At 41.7% G+C, this 16,159-nt stretch overlaps 1 protein-coding gene across 4 annotated transcripts in view; it reads left to right on the top strand.

Moving 5' to 3' along the window:
* Positions 1–1,582: 1,582 nt before the first annotated feature.
* UBTD2 (ubiquitin domain containing 2) overlaps positions 1,583–16,159 on the top strand; it is a 61,505-nt gene continuing 46,928 nt past the window's right edge. For all 4 annotated transcript variants that reach the window (XM_025867032.2, XM_073889936.1, XM_073889929.1 and 1 more), the window contains exon 1: positions 1,583–2,076. Coding sequence is in view for 1 of the 4 variants with exons in the window: in XM_025867031.2 (XP_025722816.1) it covers positions 2,007–2,076 (70 nt within the window). In the remaining 3 variants the exon portion in view is untranslated. The remainder of the gene's footprint in view (positions 2,077–16,159) is intronic.

Genomic DNA, 16,159 nt, shown 5'->3' on the forward strand with positions numbered 1-16,159 from the left:
CTTCAGGGAAGCGATGAAGTGATGTCTGTCTGCCAATGTGAATACTCAGCTGAGAATGATCAGATAGAAGACGGCTTTGTGACACAGTACCTGAATGTCAGAGCAACCTCCGAAAACTCATAAAAACGATTGTATATAAGCTTTTTTGAATTTTCATGACTACCCAGGACAACACTAATTTGTCAGTATAAATTTAATACAGCAGATTTCTATTTCTCACCAGACATTTCTGTGCTTTTATGTAAGTCTAAGATTTTGTTTGTCAAACCCTCATTTTTATCTGATTATCAAATAAACACAAGGACAGAAATCTTTCTCTGCATTTTGGACTATTTCTGTGAGCTAGATACCCGTGTGTGGGATAATCCCAAATCAAAGGGTATGAACATTTTTAAGGTTCATGATCCTTGTTTCCAAATTACTTTGCAAAAAGATTGAACCAATTTATACTCCCACCAGCAGTGTATGAAAATATATTTATATGCAAATTCCAAGCTGCAGAGTCTCTTTCTTAGGTATTTCACTTAAAAAAAAATTTTTTTTTAATGCTAAGCAAAAGCCGACCCAGGATGTTAAAAAAAGAAAGTCTGATATAAAAATGGAGCAGATAGTTAAAACAGCTTGGGCAGAAATAAGCTTTATAAAGGCCCAAGCAGGCTGATAAAAATTTAAAGGCATCTTAGCAGGACACAATTCTGAAGGGACCATTAACAATTTGGCTTAGATTAGGTTAGCGACCGCCAAGAATGTCGGGCGTGGCCCATGTACCAAATTCCAGTTTAGAAAAAGCAGGGTATTTTATTTTTCTTATACTTCATTTTGTTCTAAAGACGATTTAAGATACCTAAACGGAGGATCTTGAGAAGTAGCATTGTGTCTGAATAATCAATCCCGTGAAGATGAAATGAACCCACGCCCTCAAAACTACTGTCAGTGCTTATCTCTTTTACACGGAATGCCTCGCCTCTGTAATCTGAGTCCAGCTTGCAACCACAACGACCGCCTCTACGTCTAATAATGGGGCACAGTGATTTGGGGGGGGGGCTTGGGAGCGGGGCAGACAAGGGGAAGCCCAGACTCCGCGTACCAATCCACTGAATTCTATACAAACCTCAAAGGTTCTGGGACCTCAACCTTCAGGCAGGACCCCCCACCCATCTCCGCCAGTTATTTGGGAACCAGCCTCGTCCCCGTCTGCGAGGCTTCTTTTACTACTTCTCTGTGCCCCCTCCGACCCGCTTCCACGAGAAAGAAAAAGAGCTGACGCCCGAGGAGGAGCCAGAAACTCGATTTCATCCCTCTCCACTTCTCCTTTCTCACTTTTGTTCCTCCTTTCCTGCTGCCTCTCCCTTTTTCCCTTTCCTTTCTTTTCTTTTCCTATCCCTTCTCGCCTCCTTTCCCTGCCTCTTCCCCCGGACCGATCCCCGCTTCGCCTCCGCTCCTCCGCCTCAGGGCTCCCCTCCCCTCCCCTCTCCTCCCCACCGCCCTAGCTCTCCGGCCCCATCCCGCAGCCAATCAGCGCACGGCCTCCCGCGGCCCCGCCCCCGCCGGCCGTTCCGGGCGGGCCTGGCGGAGCCCAGGCCGCGGGTGCGGAGGGCGGCGCCGCGGGGCGGGGGCCGATGGGGCCTGGCGGACGGGCGGCGCCGGTGCGGGGCTCGCCTGGACGCGGGTGTGCGGGACTGTGAGGGGGCGAGGCGGGCGCTGCGGCCCGCCCGGGATGGGCCAGCCCTGGCTTGGCGGGGCCGAGCCGGAGGCGAGGGCGGCGCACGGGTCAGGCCTGCCGGGCGGGCGGCCCGGGGGCTGAGGTAGAAGTGGGCGCGGAGGAAGGGGCCGAGCCAAGGCGGTGGGTGGAGCGGCGAGGGGGGCGGAGGCTGGGCCGCGGCAGGCGAGCGGAGCGGCGCGCCTCTCCGGGGCTCGGTGGCGGTGGCGGCGGCGCTTGAGGAGGCAGAGGCGGCGGCGGGCCGGACGAGCGCCCGGAGGTGGCGGACGAGGCGCCGGGGGCCCCCATGGGCGGGTGTGTGGGCGCCCAGCACGACTCCTCGGGCAGCCTCAACGAGAACTCGGAGGGCACGGGAGGTAGGTGAGCGCCAGGGGGCAGCCTCGGCCCCCCATTGTTCCCGGCCAGGCCCCGCCACCTGTCCCGGCCCCTGCGGGCCCGCGGACCGCGCGGCCGGGGCCCCCGCGCCCTTTTGTCATCCCCTCCTCCACGTCACTCCCCGCGCTCCGCTTCCGGCCGCCCCGCCGGCCGCGGGGTCGCCCCTTGCCCTCCCGGCCCCTGAGGAAAGTCCTTCGCACGCCGGGGATGTAGCCCTTGGCCTCTCGACCCCACCGCCTCGGCTTGGGAAACTCGGACTAGAAACTGCCTGCCTTGGCCACCTCACTCCCTCCCCAGCCCGTTTAATTATTCAGGAACAGGATGGCGGCGCTGGGGTTGCAGAAAAGCGAATTGATGGGGGGTTGGGGAGGGGAGCCTAATGCATTCCCTCCGACGGGCCCCGCCACATCTCTCCGCACCCTTCCTCGTTCGGCAGAGTTGGCTGGTCTCAGCTTTCTTGAGTTTCAGATGACAGCTGCCCTGGTTGGTTCCAGTTTGGCCATTTAAACCTGCAAGTTTCTGGAGCTTGGCTGGGGAAGTCTCAAGTGGCCACACGCATTATTTTAAGGAGGGGTGGGGAAACAGTCCGCCCGAGGAAAACGTGGCTTCTTGCTACGGCATGCGGGTGTTGGGCCAGTTTGCTGTCGGGGTGGGCTAGTCAAATTCCTATCCGCCTTACGTAAAGGAAAATATGTAGGATAAAAGTACAAATACAGGAGTCCGACTCAGCCCCGTACGATCAGTACTTTAAAAGTTTTCTGACACGGAACGCACTTCTGATTTCTCGTAAATAGTTTGCTGAGGAGAGCTTTTTAATTCAGTCGGCATTGTGGTATAGCGGTATAATAATAATCCGCCTTTACTTAAATGATCTTTGGCAGAGTCCACTCTATAGCTTGTGTAGAGGGCAGAATGTTGCAGTGAAAGAAGAAACAGCTAGGAATAGCAAAGATGACAGTGTAGGTTTTGTTCCAACCTTCTGTTAGATGTCTCAGAATGTGGGGCATATTTTTAAGTTCCTAAGCTAAGTCGTTTGGGGATGAGAGGGTTTACAACTTTTTCTTTAGACCAGTTGCTTGCCCTCTCACTTGAGCTCCATTTATAAACTGTGTGTACACCTAACATTTGACTGATGAATTTCCTGAATTACATGATAGTTTGCCATGCCACCTCATTAAAATCTGTGGGTTTCCTGTATGATTAAATCCTGGGCAGGTATTTTGAGAGTTCAGTAAAGTGTGTCTTGAAGAAAACTTGTCCATGAAAACGCTATTTAATAGTGCATTTCATGTCGTAGCATTATTATTTGGTGGCACATTAACAGTGAGATCCTCAGTGACAACAAAGCAGGAGATAAAAAGGGCATGATTTTTAAAACAGCTCTGGGGTAAGGTCAAATTGGGGGTCACAGTGATTCTTTCTGCAATTGAGGTGATCATTAATGGTACCAAAATATATTAGTAAGTGCTATCGGAAGTGTTTAGTTTCAATTAAATTTAATTTTTTTGCACTCACTTAAAATTTTTAATAAACATTTTTCTCTTCTTGGTAATGAACTTGAACCAATTTATTTAAGCCTTTTGGTCATGTGAGTTATGACAGCCAGGCATTATTAGCAAGGGGTTTTAAAAGCATGAAGTCTTAGCCTCTGGTAATTTATTACCAGTGGTGTCTAGTTAGATAGCCCTAGTTATCAGTTTCCTTGAGAACTGAGTTCTCTGGACTTTAAGCTGCACTATACCTTTCCAAAGTAAAGTTTAGAAAAAAGGAACACCAACTACCAAACCTCGTTATTTTCTCCTGAAGAGGAAGTATGGGCCTCTTGTAACTGGGATGGAGGAAGGAGCTGTGTGGGATGAAAGGGTGGTTTCTGGAATTTAATTATGGAATCCTTTATTTCTCATTATTGTCATGGTAGTTAAGAGTTAATTGTGGTTTAAAGGAATTAGTTCAGGTGAGTGTTTCACGTTAACACATTAAATAGTTTTTGCTTATTATAGTAGGTTTTTGTTGGGAAGAGAAAAACTGTTGTTCCTAAGGGTGTTGGCATAGATCATTCGCTTTTCAAACATAATGGTTCATAGTTTTAATCAGGACGTTTGGGTTATGAAAAAGTCTTTTATCAACATGAAGTAAAATAAAGTCTTCTGATGCTTTTCATGACCGTTTTAATTACATTCACCAATGTTGTTGAATGTAATGTTGAATCTCACCATTTTAGATTGATTTGACTCTTGAGGATCAGCTAGCCTTAGTAAAGAAAATGACTTTAAAAAACCTTTTTTGGCCATCTGAGATACTGTACTTTCCCTTTCCCTCTGGATCTGAGTCTCTTATGTATGCAGGTTAATTGCAGTACGTGAGAAAAGCTTCCTTACCTGGTGATTTACTTTTTTGAAGGAATTTGGAAAATTTTTGCAAAAGACCGTAGAATACGGAAATTGCTTAATTCACATTATAAGAGTTGTGTTACGTGTTATCTTGGAATCATTTGTAGCGTCTTCCTCTGGCATACCTTGCCTAGAATTGTTTTTGGGTTTCAGCTAGTTTGACTATTTTTTAAATGCCTAATTTTCATCAAGACAAGCGTATTATATACATTATACAAGATTATTTAACAGTTCACTCCCAAGTTTCCATGCTCCTAGAACATTTTTTAGACAGCATATTCTTTATGGTTCTCTGCCTTATTATAATGATACTGTGATGCTGGGGTTGGAACTCCGGACCTCTAGACAAAGCTTTATTTTAGTCCATGGCATTGGCTAAGGAATTAAATCTCATGATTTTTAAAAATATGTGGGGAAAAACAGTAAAATGAAATTAGTTGAAGAGAGCCGACTAGCTTCTTTTCTTATTTTGTTTACCTTTTTAATGAATGTAATGATGTACAAAATAGGCTCTCACTTTCTGTGTGTATCATTTGTTCTTACGTTCGGTGATATCCCAAGAGGACTAGTCCTTGGTGGTCATGAGTTTCCAGGTTTACGCAGGATAACTGACTACTGGGCATTCATTTCTTTATTTCAGGATGTCTTGAGAATATCATGGAATTCTTTTGGATATCCATTTATAGTAGCCTTATAGACTACCTACTTGATGAGTAACTGGTTTTTGAATAATAACTACCATTTATCCAGTATTTATTATGTAACAAGTGTTGTGCTAAGTGATTGTTTTCTCATTTAGTCTTCAACAACTCTGGGAGGTGGATAATACCTCTATTTTATAGATGGATTGAAGCTGGAAGAAATTAAATAACTTGCTTAACGTCGAATAGCTTACAAATAGCAGTCAGAAACTTGAACTCAGGGCTGTAATAAAAAATGTTTCTCTTTTTTTCTAGTTTCATTTTTTAACTTGTGATAAAATACATATAAAATTTGCCATTTTAACCATTTTTAAATGGACAGTTCGGTGGCATTAATTACACTCACAATGCGCAACCATCACCACTATATTTCCAAAATTTTTCGTCTCTCCCAACAGAAATTCTGGATCCATTAAGCAGTACCGCTTCTCCTCTCTCCCAACCCCTGTTAACTTCTAAATCTAGGTTTTGTCTCTGTGAGTTTATCAAGTCTAGATATTTCATGTGAGTGGAATAATACAGTATTTATCCTTTTGTTTATAGTATATTTCACTTAGCAATAATGTCTTCAGGTTAATCCTGTGGTAGCAAGTATCAGTACCTCATTCTTTTTATGGCTGAATAATATTCCATTGTATGTATATACCACATGTTTATCCATTCTTCTATTGATGGACATTTGGGCTGTTCCCACTTTTTGGTTCTTGTAAGTGGCTATGAACTTTGGTGTACAAAGAGCTGTTGAGTCCCTGTTTTTTATTCTTTGGTTATAATATACCTAAGAGTGGAATTGTTAGGTTATATGGTAATTCTTGCTAGGTTATATGGTTTACCTTTTCGAGGAACTGCTTGACTTTACCATAGTAGCTGTATTGTTTTACATTCCAGCAGCAATATACAAGGGTTTCAGTTTCTCCGTATGTTCACCAACACTTCTCTCCCATTTTTAAAATTATAGCCATTGTAGTTGGTATGAAGTGGTATCTCACTGTGGTTTTGGTTTGCATTTCCCTAATGGCTAGTGATGTTGAGCATCTTTTAATTAAAGTGCTTCTTGGACATTTGTTTATCTTCTTTGGAGAAATGTCTGTTTAAGTCCTTTGCCTATTTTTTAATTGGGTTGTTTTGGGGGGTTTTTTTGTTGTGTTGTGGGAGGTCTTTATATATTCTGTATATTAAACCCATATCACATAGATGATTTGCAAATATTTTCTCCCATTTTGGGGTTGTCTTTTTACTTTTTTTTCCCCCCAGGGGGCACCTGGGTGGCTCAAATCAGTAAACATCTGACTCTTTATTTCAGCTTAGGTCATTATTTCAGGGTCATGAGATCAAGTCCTGCATCTAGCTCTGCGCTCGGCACAGAGTCTGCTTGTCCCCCTCCCTATGCTCCCCCCCCCCCGTTCCCCCCCCCCCCCCCCCCCGCCTTTACACTCTGTTGATGATGTCCTTTGATACATAAAAGTTTTTAATTTTAATGAAGTCCAATTTATTTTTTCTTTTGCTGCCTGGGCTTCTAGTTTTTGTTTTAAATGCATATTTAACTAGGGGCGCCTGGGTGGCTCAGTTGTTAAGCATCTGCCTTCGGCTCAGGTCGTGATCCCAGGGTCCTGGGATCAAGCCCCGCAAGGGGCTCCCTGCTCCGCGGGAAGCCTGCTTCTCCCTCTCCCACTCCCCTACCCTCTCTCACTGTGTCTCTCTCTGTCAAATAAATAAATAAAATCTTTAAAAAAAATAAGTGTATATTTAATCCTTTACTGATGAAGAAAGAGTAAATCTATAACCAATAATTCACAAGTCTAACTTAACTATTTGCTTTCTGAACTATGAATAGAAAGCTGTTTTAAGTTTCTTTTCTGTCTTATATGGTGAAAAGGTTGATTAGCAGTGAAATGCTTTTTAAAAAGTTGACAAAAGTAGTCCATAAACCTACTTCAACTTAATCAAGAGATGATTGTTATATTTTCTGCAGAAGCATTTTACAATCAACAGGCATTGAGTATCCACAATATGCCCAACATTGGGTTGGTTGCTGTTGTTCCAAAAAAAGGAATCTTGATCTTATTTCTTGAGTATGTCAAAATCCTTTTTTAGGAAAGCATAATAAAATATGCATACATGAAATAACTATAAAACACTATGTAAACGGATAAATATACCATAGGATAAACTGCAAGTGCTGAGGGAATAAAAGAAAGTAGTGATCTGAGCTGCTCAAAGGTATGGTCCCTGGACCAGCAGCTTTGCAATAACCTGGGAGTATGTTAGAAGTATAGAATCTCAGGCCCCCACCCATGACCTCGTAAATCAGAATCTACATTTTAACAAGATTCTCACATGGTTCCTGTGCGTATTAAGGTTTGAGAAGCACTGGTACAGGATTGCTTACAGTGGGAAGAGACTAAAGGGAGGAACCCAATAGGAAAAAAATGCCATGAGTTGGTAATTTATTTGATATAGGGAAACATAAAAGAAAGTAAAGTATAGACAGTCCTTGACTTATGATGGCTCAACTTAGGATTTTTCAATCCTAACAATTTTATGATGGTGCAAAGTAATACATACACATTCAGTAAAAGCCATACTTCAGAGTTTAAATTTAGATCTTTTCTGTGGTTGGTGATAGGTGGTATGATACTCTCTTGTGATGCTGGGCAGTGGCAGCAAGCTGCAGCTCCCAGTCAGCCACGTGGTCAGGGTCATGAGGGTAAGCAACCAATATAATAACCATTCTGTTTGTCAGTATATTATTCAGTGAGTTTTATGATATTCGACACTTTATTATAAAATAGGCTTTATGTTAGATGATTTTGCCCAACTGTAGGCTAATGTAAGTGTTCTGAGCACATTTAAGGTAGGCTAGGCTAAGCTATGATGTTCTGTAGGTTAGTTGTATTAAATGTAGTTTTTTTTTTTTTTAAGATTTTATTTATGAGAGGGAGAGACAGCAAGAGGAGAGGGAGAATCCGACTCCCCGCTGAGCAGGGATCCCGACACAAGGCTGGATCCCAGGACCCTGGGATCATGACCTGAGCTGAAGGCAGACAATTAACTGACTGAGCCACCCAGGTGCCCCTTAAATGCATTTTCAACTTAGGATTCATAGTTTTCAATTTATGATGGATTTATTTTGGGATGTAACACCATCATACGTTGGGGAAGATCTGTAATCCCATATTGTGAACCTGGGTAACCAGGAGTATTGAGGTGGCTTTGCAGATTTTGGGGAATAAGAAAGAGCTATCTGGGGCAAGCTGTTGTTTGCCTTTCAGTATTTAGCTGACAGAATTTTTAAGTTGGGACATCATGTAGGATGGTGAAGAGTTTAGATATGGAATTCCTAGATGTTCAGGTTATGAATGTGGATTTTGGAGTCCGCTGTGGGAGGTTGACTGAAGGTGTAAAAATAAATGACCACTGGGGCGCCTGGGTGGCTCAGTGGTTAAGTGTCTGCGTTTGGCTCAGGTCATGGTCCCGGGGTCCTGGGATCGAGCCCCGCATCGGGCTCCCTGCTCAGCAGGAGGCCTGCTTCTCCCTGTCCCACTCCCCCTGCTTGTGTTCCCTCTCTCACTGTGTCTCTCTCCGTCAAATAAATAAATAAAATCTTTAAAAAAAAATGACTGCTATAAGTAAATGAAAAGGGGAGGAAAGTACTAAAAGTTGAGTCATCAAAATTTCACAGAAGATGGAGAAATGAGGTGATTACCTCTAATCAGGGCCTGACCGTGGTAGGTGCTTAGTATACTGAATTTTGTTGAATTATTGGGGAACATAGGAAATCAGGTCTGCCTGTGAAACTTATAGATCTGATTGTGTTTGAACAGACCATTCTTATAATGTCAGAAAATAATTTGGTTTGTTAACTTCTCATTCTAGTGTGGTGTCTGAAGAAATTCTACCTGTAGTTTGTTACTCACGTCCAAACTCAAGATAGACTTCTTGAGCATTCAACCCCAGAATATTCCAGTAGCCCTTTTGAGGTTAGTGTATGTTAGAGCAAACACATTTCTCTACAAAACCTTGTTTTCGTTCTTCACCAAGAATTATCATTCATTATCTCTTCTTCTTTATGCATTTTCAGTGTCCTGTATTTCTACACATCATCTAACGAGGTTATTTACTGAATTTTCTTATGCTTCTACTCTTAAAGCTATGTATAATTAAAAATGAAGCGGAATTGAGCATGAGGAGGACTGAAGATTTAGTCTGTGCTTATCTCAGATGTGACAGTGGAAGTAAAAATTTTTCATATTTTCTGCATTGGTAGCTGTGAGGCTTTATAAGCAGGATGCATAAAATTTTATAGGAGTTGGAGAGAGACGTACATACTGTGAAATAGGAAGCATTTCCTTTTTTTTCTTTTAAAGATTTGAGAGAGAGAGAGAAAATCTAAGAGACTCCCTGCTGAGCAAGGATCCTGATGCGGGGCTCAATCCTATGACCCTGAGTTCATGATCTGAGCTGAAATCAAAAGTCTGACCCCCGGGGTGCCTTGGTGGCTCAGTCGGTTAAGCGGCTGCCTTTGGCTCAGGTCGTGATCCTGGGGTCCTGGGATCGAGCCTCACGTCCGGCTCCCTGCGCAGCAGAGAGCCTTCTTCTCCTTCTCCCTCTCTCTCTGCTTGCCACTCTGCCTACTTGTGCTCTATCTATCTGTCGAATAAATAAATAAAATCTTTAAAAAAAAAAAAAGTCTGACCCTTAACTGACTGAGACACCCAAGCACCCCAGGAGGCATTTACTTGATGTAAAGTAGAGGGTGCTTGATTTTACCAGGAGGAGTATAGTTTTGGGGTGAGACCAAAAGGAAAACAAGGCAGCAAGAAGGTATAGGTTGGAAATCCAGTGGAACTCTGGGTAGGTAGGTTTGGTAGGTTATGAGAACTGAATTTAGGTGAGGGATGCTACAGTTAGAAAATACTGAGATACGGAGAATCCTCTTTGGGAAGAGATTTAAGCACTCGAGTTTATATTAAAAATTGACATGGGCTGTTGTAGCCCCTACCTAATAAGCTACCTTCTGTTGGGCTAGTCCCCTTTTGTTTTCAATTTTCTAGCAAATTAAGGGTTGGTGTTTCTTCCCAGTCAAGATTATCTTGGAATTTATGTTGGAACGGTGTTTTTAAAGATTCTTCCTATGGATATTAAATGGGCTGTTTTTTTAAATCTCTGACTTTATTTAGGAATCATTTGCTAATACTATATACTATGAATAGAATCTTTAAGCTATTAGAAATGAGGATCTTCATTCTTTGGATTTTTTTGATAGCCCTAGTCTATAACACCTCTCTTTCTTATGGAAAAATTTTAATAGATGGATTTTATTTTTAAATTTATCTGATTTTTTTACTGTAAGTGCGAAGCTTTGGCAGCACCTTGCTAGTAGTACTATACTCAGGTGAATCTTTTGATAAGAATATTATTGAGTGTTAATCACTTGTGATAAGGAACTTTTGCCGTTATATTAATCAGCTCTCTTGTGGTTTTTGCCCAAAACACATTCTTCTCTCTTGTTGCAAGAAAGCATTAGGTTGACTTCGTTAAGCAACATGATCATATTAATTGGGCATTATGATCAATTTGCTGATTTAGTGATTCTCTCATTTTTCCTTACTGCAGACCACCTGAATGGTTTATCTTCATTTGGTGGACCATTGCACCTGATTCTTCCCGCCGCCCCTCACCATCCCTACCCAGCTTTCTGCTTCTGCTTATCGGGCATACTAGGCTACCAGCAAGCTCCTCATGATTCACTGGTAGTTCAAGGACCATAGGTTGAGACTTTACTAACGCGTATGTACTTAAAGATGCATGTGTGTTGGCCAAGAACAATCAGCATGTTTTCACCTTGCATCAGCTACTTTGACTTGCAGTCAGCAAGAATCAAGTTTGTTTTTGAATATATTCCATATATTGAGCTGGGAGGTTAAATATTGCTGAGTATACATTGGGTGTTATAATGCCATTTTTTGCATGTTTGCAGTAAAACTTTTAACATCTTTTGAAGTTAGATGTCTGAAGAAAAAAGGTATCTTAACGTGTCAGAGTCATCTTAAGTGAATTTTACTTGAGTGTGAGTGAGGTCTTGGTATACATTTGTCCAAGACTTGACTAAATAATGAGTTAGTGACTTTTGGCCCTTTCTGATTAAGTCCTCACAGGAAACCCTTCAGATAATTTTTTGCATTTATTGTAATTGGCTCCTAGGTATAAGCAAAAGCAGACCTATTTGCATCAGTTCAGATAGTTTCCATGCTTTGGACTATGTGACAAGAGTATCAAAGGGGCAGAGTAATAGATAGTCCAGATCACTCAGTTATTCTTTATGATAAACTATCACTTTTAACTCAGGGCAAACACTATTTTTTAGATGAGTTGATGATCCTTCCTGAAACTTTTAAAAATAGCCAGCCCCTATTATTTCTAATTGCCAGCACTTGAAGCTAACCATAAATACTGTGTCTCTCTCTGTCAAATAAATAAATGAAATCTTTAAAAAAAAAAGCTAACCATAAATAGATATAACATATAAATAAGGCCTGCTCTGTGATATCAAGTAGCTTATGGTCTAATGGAAGAATCATATTTAATTAGGACAAGTTTTAAAAGCCTCTATAACAAAAAACTATTATGAAAGTTCAGGGAGTAGTGGGGAGCAGGGTCAGAAAACTTCACGGACGAGGTGGTGGAAGTAGTTGGTCTTGAAAGAGGAGTAGCTGGAGGAAAAGCAGAGGCCATCCTGTATCCAGAGGAAATTACTTGTAAAGAAATATGAAAAAATATGGCATTTTGGGGGACTGGCAAGAAGTTTGTGAACAGGATAGATGAAATGTGAAGTTATTAAGTTATGTTGTCAGATTTTTAGAAGGCATAACTGCCACAATTAATAGACTGAGTTGGGAGATAGTATATAGGTAATACTATTTAAGTGTTTTTTTTTTGTTTTTTTGTGCATCTAACAAACTCATTCCCATTTAATGCTGCATTCTGAGGTTATTTTATACAAAATTCTGATGTACTAAGTTGTTACAATCTTTAACAGATTTTTATTCTTTTGTAATTTTTAACCATATTGTCATATATTAAGCGTGAGAAATGTGTTTAACTTTTTTACATGCAGAAGGGGCACCTGGCTGGCTCAGTCAGAAGAGCTCTCGATCTTGGGATCATGAGTTTGAGCCCCACGTTGTGTGTAAAGATTACTTTAAAACACACACACACACACACACACACACACACACACACACACACACACACACACCTTTTTTACTGCACATGTATATATGTGTTTGTCCCAGATCAGTTTTTGTCTCTTGGGTCCTAGTTTTCTGGCACATGGAAAGAGTTTGTGCTAAGATTCTGCAGACCTGCCTGAATTTTAATGTCTTAAGAATAGGCCTGCATTGGCTGTGGTACTTTGGGCTCAGTTTCTTACATGGTTTAAAGAAGAAAATGGATTAGATCACTGTCAAGATTGTATCTAATTCTTTTTTTAAACATTTTTAATGACAATTTTCAAGCATATTGAAAAATTGAAAGACTCTGATACAACAAACAATTGAATACCCATTAATTGTGTGTGTGTGTGTGTATAAATATTTGCTTAACTGAGAGTATAGACATCCTGACACTTCAACATGCAAATACCATTATCACTCCTAAGATCTAGTCCATAATCAGAATCCACCAATTTTCCCCAAAATGTCTTTTATAGCTAGTTTTTAAAATTTTATTTATTATTTATTAGAGACAGCATGCATGAGTAGGCAGAGGGAGAGGGAGAAGCAGGCTCCCCACTGAGCAGGGAGCCTGACGCAGGGCTAGATCCCAGGACCCCGGGATCATGACCTGAGCCGAAGGCAGATGCTTAACCAACTGAGCCACCCAGGCGCCCCTTTTATACCTATTTTTTTCAAATTAGGTTCTATTCAGCATTTAGACATTAACATTTGTTTCTGTCTCTAATCTTTTAAAATCTTGAACAGCTCCTTTCCTTTTCTTCCATATAACATTTGATTTTTTTTAAGATTTTTTTTTTAATTTTTATTTATTTGACAGAAAGATAGCAAGAGCAGGAACACAAGCAGGGGGAGTGGGAGAGGGAGAAGCAGGCCTCCCGTGGAGCAGGGAGCCCCACGTGGGGCTCGATCCCAGGACCCTGGGATCATGACCTGAGCCGAAGGCAGAGGCTTAACGACTGAGCCACCCAGGCGCCCTAACATTTGATTTTTGTGAAGAGTAATGTAGAGGGATGATAGGGTGGCTTAGTCAGTTAAGCCTCTGCCTTTGGCTCAGGTCATGATCCCAGGGTCCTGGGATTGAGCCCCATGTTGGGCTCACTGCTCAGTGGGGAGCCTGCTTCTCCCTCTGCCTGCTGCCCCCCCTGCTTGTGCTTGCTCTCTTTCTCTGACAAATAAATAAAATCTTAAAAAAAAAAATGAAGAGTGTTGTAGTTTGTACCACATTCTGGATTTGTCTGATTGTTTCCCTATGGTGTCATTTAGTGTTTTCCTCTAGCCTCTGTATTTTCTTTAAACTGATGATTAGGTAGATGTCATACTAACAGAATGTGATTCTTTATTTCCTAGGCTATACTGGATCCAATAGCCAAACTTTTCCCAGTTCTTTTCTGCTGATTTCCAACACTGGAGTAATCTTTTATTACTGAATAAATCTGAACCTTTTTTTCCTTTTCCCAACCAGAAATAATCCTGCCATCCTCTGAACTTCCATGGTACTGTTCTTACAGTACTTATTCCCCTTCTGTTTTTTGGTCTCCCTACCCACTGTCCCTGTCATTTTTCCTCTAACTTTATTGGGGAATAATTGGCAAATATAATTGTGTATATTTATTTCCCTCTCTATTTATTTCTGTTTGAATTTAAATTCAATTAATTAATATATAGTATATTATTAGTTTCAGAGGTAGAGTTCAGTGATTCATCAGTTGTATATAACACCCAGTGCTCATTACATCATGTGCCCTCCTTAATGCCTATCACCCAGTTACTCCATCCCGCCCCCCTCCAGCAACCCTCAGTTTGTTCCCTATGATTAAGGGTTGCCCGGGGCGCCTGGGTGGCTCAGATGGTTAAGCCTTTTCCTTTGGCTCAGGTTGTGATCTACAGCTCCTGGGGTTGAGCCCCACATCAGGCTTCTGGCCCAGCAGGGAGTCTGCTTCTCCCTCTGCCTCTCCCCCCCTCCCCGTGCTCTCTCTCTCTCAAATGTATAAATAAAATCTTAAAAAAAAAGAGTCTTATGGTTTTGTCTCCTTCTCTGATTTCGTCTTGTTTTATTTTTCCCTCCCTTCCTCTATGCTACTTAGTTTTGTTTCTTAAATCCCACATATGAGTGAAATCATATGATAATTGTCTTTCTTGATTGACTTATTTCACTTAGCATAATACCCTCTAGTTCCATCCATGTTGTTGCAAATGGGAAGATTTCATTTTTTGATGGCTGAGTAACATTCCATTGTATATATATATATATCACCTTATCCATTCATCTGTCAATGGACATATGGGCTTTTTCCATAGTTTAGCTATTGTGGGTATTGCTGCTGTAAACATTGGGGTGCAGGTGCCCCTTCAGATCGCTACATTTGTATCTTTGGGTAAATACCTGGTAGTGCAATTGCTGGGTCGTAGGGTAGCTCTATTTTAGCTTTTTGAAGAACCTCATTCCAGAGTGGCTGTACCAGCTTGCATTCCCACCAGCATTGTAAGAGGGTTCCCCTTTCTCCACATCCTTGCGAACATCTGTCATTTTTGACTTGTTAATTTTAGCCATTCTGACTGGTGTGAGGTGGTATCTCATTGTGTTTTTGTGTTTTTTTTTAAGATTTTATTTATTTATTTGACAGAGACACAGCTAGAGAGGGAATACAGTAGGGGGAGTGGGAGAGGGAGAAGCAGGCTTCCCGTGGAGCAGAGAGCCTGTTGCGGGGCTCGATCCCAGGACCCTGGGATCATGACCTGAGCCAAAGGCAGATGCTTAATGACTGAGCCACCCAGGCCCCCCTCATTGTGGTTTTGATTTCTGTTCCCTGATGCTGAGTGATGTTCAGCCTTTTTCCATGTGTCTGTTGGCCATTTGTATGTCTTTGGAGAAATGCCTGTTCATGTCTTCTGCCCATTTCTTGGATTATTTGTTCTTTGGGTTTTGAGTTTGGTAAGTTCTTTATAGATTTTGGATATTAGCCCTTTATCTGATAAGACATTTATAAATATCTTCTCCCATTCTGTCAGTTGTCTTTTGGTTTTGTTGACTCTTTCCTTTGCTGTGCAAAAGCTTTGTGTCTTGATGAAGTCCCAATTGTTCATTTTTGCCTTTGTTTCCCTTGCGTGTGGAGATGTGTATAGCAAGAAGTTGCTGTGGCCGAGGTCAGAGAGGTTGCTGCCTCTATTCTCCTATAGGATTTTGAATGATTCCTGTCTCTTAGGTTTTTCATCCATTTTGAATATGGTGTAAGAGAATGGTCCAGTTTCATTCTTCTGCATGTGGCTGTCCAATTTTCCCAACACCATTTGTTGAAGAAACTATCTTTTTTTTTTTTTTAAAGATTTTATTTATTTATTTGAGAGAGAGAATGGTAGAGAGAGAGCATGAGAGGGAAGAGGGTCAGAGGGAGAAGCAGACTCCCTGCTGAGCAGGGAGCCTGATGCGGGACTCGATCCCCAGACTCCAGGATCATGACCTGAGCCGAAGGCAGTCGCTTAACCAACTGAGCCACCCAGGCACCCCAAAACTATCTTTTTTCCATTGGACATTCTCTCCTGCTTTGTTGAAGATTAGTTGACCATAGAGTTGAGGGTCCATTTCTGGATTCTCTATAATTGTATATATTTAAACCATACAGTGTCATGATTTGATATACATATACATTATGAACTATTACCAAAATCAAGATAGATAACTGACACATTTATTACCTCACATAGTTAACTTTGTGGGGAGGGGGGTAAGAAAGCTTA

Source organism: Callorhinus ursinus, unplaced genomic scaffold (genome assembly GCF_003265705.2).
Source record: "Callorhinus ursinus isolate GAN/ISIS: 27379988/994484 unplaced genomic scaffold, GSC_fseal_2.0 scaffold3, whole genome shotgun sequence".
In the NCBI taxonomy this organism is placed as follows: domain Eukaryota; kingdom Metazoa; phylum Chordata; class Mammalia; order Carnivora; family Otariidae; genus Callorhinus; species Callorhinus ursinus.